This window comes from Manacus candei, unplaced genomic scaffold, assembly GCF_025592945.1.
Source record: "Manacus candei isolate 608988 ecotype Guabito, Panama unplaced genomic scaffold, ASM2559294v1 h1tg000028l, whole genome shotgun sequence".
Lineage (NCBI taxonomy): Eukaryota > Metazoa > Chordata > Aves > Passeriformes > Pipridae > Manacus > Manacus candei.
Genome location: NW_026138076.1, coordinates 7,142,717 through 7,148,716, shown reverse-complemented (window position 1 = coordinate 7,148,716; position 6,000 = coordinate 7,142,717). Strand labels below are relative to the sequence as shown.

General features: G+C 39.7%; 1 protein-coding gene across 5 annotated transcripts in view; it reads right to left on the bottom strand.

Moving 5' to 3' along the window:
- Positions 1–2,697: 2,697 nt before the first annotated feature.
- LIMCH1 (LIM and calponin homology domains 1) overlaps positions 2,698–6,000 on the bottom strand; it is a 179,461-nt gene continuing 176,158 nt past the window's right edge. For all 5 annotated transcript variants that reach the window (XM_051789902.1, XM_051789901.1, XM_051789905.1 and 2 more), the window contains one exon: positions 2,698–5,776. In XM_051789902.1, coding sequence (XP_051645862.1) covers positions 5,751–5,776 — 26 coding nt within the window. In that variant the 3' untranslated portion in view covers positions 2,698–5,750. The remainder of the gene's footprint in view (positions 5,777–6,000) is intronic.

Sequence of the window (6,000 nt, the reverse complement as noted above, 5' to 3'; positions counted from 1 at the left end):
CATAGGGTTTTATGAACCACTCCAAAGGCAACCAAAGAGCACTTGGCCATTGAGAAGAGGGGACACCCATGACAAGAAAGGTCTCTGAAAGTTCAGGTCTGAGTCCAGGTCCCTGGAACAACAGATCTGGCATTACTACAGGTAGTTTCTAGAGATGTGGATGGCATGTCTCTGTTCCTGTGCTTGTCACTGGAGTGGTTTTGTCTAATGGATGTGATAGACAAAAGGAATTTTTAAAATCTTGCTTTCTTCTTCTGTTTGATAAATTCTGTTATTCTAAATAAAGATTTGCAGTTCGGTAGCTTTTGGTTTAGTTTCTAGACCTGTGCAGGCTTCTGTAGGTTTTAAACAGCAGGTTATCTGCTTAGGAAAAAAAAGCATTTGTGAACTACGGATGTGGAATTAGCTAAGAGAATTTGCAGTGCATCACATGCAGTGAAGCAGATAAACTCAATGGATGAGTCAACAGTGACTTATAAGATTGTCTTAAAGAATGGAATTTTTTTTTCCTAAATGGCTCAAAACCCCACATGCTTTGGGGTTTAGCTAGCTCCACTAGCTACTCTTGCAGAGCATGGAATATTCCATAAGGTCTACAGAGCAGCAGCTACAGCCTTTCAGAAAGGTAAGCATCCTTCTTACATGTTTAACTCATGGTACATTTATAACAAAGATGAACAAGAAAATAGACACCACCACCACCCTCCCCCCCCATGTATTATGGGAAAAGTCACATCCCACCCTGTACCTTCAATCTCTTTTTGGGCTCTTATTGCTTGCAAAACTTGAGCAGCTTCCAGTTTAGTCATTTCCCCTTATCAGGAAATTCAGATAAAATTACATTCCTACCGGAGGCTTTTAAAAGTATAGATGTGTCCTGTTTGCCTTTACAGGAGATATATTTTACTGGCATCTTTTTTCCCAGCCCATTGGTGCCATCTGCTCACTTCCAGTGCCCACAACCCCTTCTGATTTTCATTGCAAGTGTGTCTCGGAACATGAGCATTTTGTCATCTTGTTCCCCAGTTACCCAGCTGGTAAGGGGAAGTAAAGCAGGGCGAGCCCCACTCTGCAAAGTTTATTAAGTAACTACTTAACCAGCTTCCCAGTATCAGGAAGGGGATATATCTGAGACCAAATCTTTGCTGAATCGGGCAGCAATAACTGTACCTAAAGCTAATTTTCTAAACAAAGTGGTAGCTGCCTGCTTTCAACTATCCCCCAGAAGAGTTCTCTGGATAAGGATCAGTGCTCACAAAATAAGCAATAAGACAGACCATGGTAGGAGAAAGGGGAGGGATGGAGGCATCACATCTGGACAGGGTGTGGAGGCGCACAGAAGTCTCCTGAGGGAGCTGGCACACATTCCTTTTTGCCTGGGGTATCCTCTGCTCCAGCGTCTGAACACCAGTTGTAACAGCCCACTCCTCTCCCCCAACACCTCCTATTTCTTCCATATGCCCTCAGGTTCATCCACTGCTCGACAAACCAGTGTCCTCTCCTGGGGCACACCAAGGCCCTGTTAGCACAGTAGTTTCTCTCGGGGCTCTCCTAGGAGCCTTTGCTACCTGCAGACAAAAGTGAGCAGGTGACACAAACCCCCTTTTATAAGGTTTGTGAAATTATTTTGGTATTAGATCAGTGCTGGAGGAGTGCACCCCCACTGGTGCCCTTTTAGGATCATAAATGATTCTATGCAGATCAGAGCTGCTGGGTCACATTCACCAGAAAACAATAATATTACAAAAAATCAAAACAGGATTTCCACCATTTTTCTTGGCTTTTAAGGGTCACAAGCAGTGCTTGTCTGGGTGCCCAGGAACCTTGGTGCAGAGCTGCTGGAGCAGAAATAGCTGCCTGACTGCCTCCAAATCCAGCCTCAGAGCAACCTCCAGTGGCAGTGAGCTGTTCCCGCAGACAGGGCACCAATGCCACTGCCGGGAATCCCAGCATGCCTTTGCCGCCACAGAGAATGCTGGCCTTCTGTCCAGAGATGGACATACAGAAATAATGTACGACCACTACCATCGCTACTAAGACATCAGATTAAAAATTAATTAATAAAATAAATTAAATTCAGTACTTCCCCATGACTCATCTAAATGCCAAGATGCACTCCTGGCACAAACCCAAACCCATCATCCACTTAAGACCCAATTAAAAGGAAGAAGAAGAGGCAGTTATTAGTTTAAAGTTTTGTGTGAACTTTCTGCTTCTGACAGAACAAGTCACACACGCTGATGTTCAAGAATTAGTGAGACACCTCAGCACATGCAAAACTAAGCACAAACTCAAGGATCTTTGCTACGTGGAAATGGAATAAACCACTCATATATTTAGCATTGCCATATATAAAATGCTTTGTTGAGGGAAAGTCTGAACTACAGTCCATCAACACTGATGAAAGTTCTTCTGAGAACTTTGGGTTTGACTCACAGAAAGCCTTCTCTGCTCACCTTTTGTCACGATAGGCACATGTGCTCTTGTGAATACTGGACTACAGCTTACAGTGGCAACCCACAGTGTATTTTCTCATTTCAACCACGTCTTTTTTTGTCTCATCTCATATACTAAGTCCGGGTGAACATAGCTTGGCTCAGCCTACCCCAACCACGCAGAAGCCTCTACTCTGCAATTCAAATTCACAGACACATTGCATGCAATAGAAGTTAGTTACAGTAAGTAAAATCAATTCCATCAAAGGTAATCAACATTTTATTTATAAACATCCATTTACTATAAAAGCTGTTGCATTTTAGACAAGATTTCCTAATTTCCAGAGGCATTTTAGAATAAATAAAATAAAGATTAGCATAATTGGTATTCAACATTAACCCCAGCTAGGACAGCAATCCTTGTCCCTGAAAGGACATGCAGATAAGGATGGTCCCCTTCTGGTTCACCAACCTTTAGGACATTCATTGAGAACTACAGACGTACTGCATCAATAATACTACATAGCAAGAGTAAGGAAAAAATACACCATGGAAAATGGGCTTGTAAAATACAGATGGGTTATGACACCTGTTCAGGTTTTCTGAAATAGTAAGAGGCTAAATAAATTCCAAAAGATCTAAAACCCATTACATATATTGTATTTGCTTATTAATAATAAATCATTTATGCAACAAATACATTTACATTGTGGTTCAAATGTAGGAAAGTGTTATTTTTTTCTGTGCTCACAGTTCCTGATTAGCAATGTATCACATTTATGTGTTTAAACTGGAAAAAAAAGGAAAAAAAATCTTACCCTGAATGAATTTACCATGTATTCTGAAGATTCGGAAGGGAATATAAAATTAAACATAAGCTGTTGGCAAGCACAATTTAGAAAACTGTTGAAATTATTCTGTGCTGGTGAACAGATGTTCATTAGTGGGAAAAATCTTCGTCATCGAACGCTGCTTCATTTTGCTTTACATACAATCAACTTCGCTAAAACATGCATATACGAAACTATTGATAGACACGGGGATCAATTTCTAAGCAACTCCAGAGACCCACTGGTGTGTCTGCAGTGTGACACAAACCCCCACCCCACCCCTTGCCCATGCACTTTATGCCAACCATGGTTCTAAGCCTTTTGGGCACTTCACCCCTATGTGAATGAGTAGCAGATCGAACCTCTGTGACAACCAGCCCTTTTTATACACTTGGGGACCAATTTGCACATCTAACTCTACCACATGGGTGAAGCAGCGGTAGTGACTCATACCAAACAGACACACAGGCATGCATGGTCTTGTTTAAAAATTAGGTTCAGACATCATATATTCACATATCCTTAATGCAGCGCATGGAGTTATAGAGATGTACCAAGTCAGTTACAAAATCTGTTTCTCGAATTTTCATGTTACACATTCTTTGCGGGAAAATGTTACAATGACCACATGCAAAGAGTAAGCATCTTCATTATTAAAACCCTTTAACAGTAAGTCATGCAGGTTGTTGATCAAAATATTGGATATCACTTTTAGTTCCAAAACATTTGTCTGACTTATTTTATTTTTACTTAAAAATATTCCCCGGGTGAATTCCATAAAGGACTTCAGCTTGTTGGATTTATTGCATCCCTAAGTCATTGCTGACTGTGTGCAACAGCTTCGCATTTTCTAAGGCACAATAGTAAGGAAGTAACATGTAACTTTCCAGCAGATAGTCACAATGTCCTCCAACAACGACATCACATGTGGGTATTCAATGACACGCAGTTTTGCATGGTTATGTAACTCATATGCAAGCAGCTGTCTAGCATTTGAATAAATAATTGCTACCTAGAGAAAACCTCAAAATTATTGCTTCCCTAATAACTATTTAATTTCCATTTACCAACACATCAAAGGACAACAGATATGCACATAGATAAAAGAAACCTCCACTTAGATTTATCACGGTTTTAAGGCAGAACAAGTAAATTTTTTCCCTCCATTTTAAGATGTATAATGAACAGCTAAAATGGGATATTTCCAGTAACTGTTTACCGAAAAGTGCTAGGATATTTTACAGATGCAACATGTTCCCTAACTTTTTTATTTTATTGTAGATAACTGCTGAACTGCTGTTTCAATGAGCTGCTGGATCACTTTAGTAAGGAGCACATGCCTAATCAAAGAGCACAAAGGAAAACTGTCCCAAATACAGGCAAGGTAGTTTTTCTGCCTGTTGCTGTCAGCCTCCTCCCCGCCTGCTTTCCACACTCTTGGCTTTTGCTGACTTATTTTGGGTGGATGGCTCAAGGCTGTCTAATTCTCTGCTCTGGGGAGAACCCAAACCACATGTGTTTCTCTGCACGAGATTTCAACCAAGTGCAATATTTGCAAGTGAATGAGCAGACCTCAAACCAAGGTGAACCCTTGATTAGCAATTTACATGCCAAAGAGAAAAGCTTCACCGTAGTATCAAACTGCAGCATGGAGACTCACAACTCAGCTGCGTCTCCCCCACATCACCTTTCATTGAGTTTAGCAACAACACAGGCTGCTGAACTTAGTAAGAAGGATTGCTCCTGATGGGAATCTTGCCATCGTTAATGGTATGCAGTCTTTAGGTTTAATGAAGGAATCTTTATTTGAGAGAATATTAAGCTATAGTCATGAACATTACTTGAGGTACACAAACAAAAAATCCTATCGCTAAAGGTGCAATAATTTATTTGTATAACTCCTACCCTCCACTGAAGGTAATATAAACACAAAATGCTTCAGAATTACAGGATGTATTATCAAACTAGTCTCTGTATAAAAAAAGTTATAGCTTCAGTTATAACAGAGAGGTCGTGCTGTGATGTTTAGTTGTTTTTCAAATGCACTGATTAGATACTATCTTAAAATTACTTCTCAGTTTGAATTGGCATATTCTATAAAGGTTCTGTAAACTTAAACTTTTTAATTCCTAGAAATATTAAAACAAAACAGCTTTATTGCATGTTTATTTTCTTATTACTTTCAAAAGGACAAGGTAACAGACTGGAAATCATGAGCATACCTGAAAGGTGAGATTTTTTTTTTGTACTACTTAGGTATTGCCTTCCCAAACATGGTCATACATAATTTGCAAATTTCTTAAGAAAGCAAAAACCAACATATTGCATTTCAAAGGAGCAGGTGCAGCTTTTTTGTGAGTTTTTAAAAACGAGATGAGAGCCATCATGTCCATGAATTCAAGCTTTTACAAGTGATTGTCTGGAGGCAGCCGATACATACGAGAAGAGAGTTCCTTCTTGAAAGTTATTAGGACTGAAAGTCATGTCACAATGTAGTTGGCTGTCCAGCAGCTGGGTAAAACAAAACCAAAGCAAGTCATTTGTTGACAAATTTTAACAAACAAATATAGATTTTTCCTCACATGATCTCTACAATTCAAAAAATTGCATCTGGAATTATGTATTATTTGTGCCCTTCTTTTTCTTCCTCCTGCAGAGTTGGGGCGCTAAGTACAAAGAAGGATTCAGCATAACTCCAATGGAAATATATTTTCCTTGCCATGTGATGAATGCAT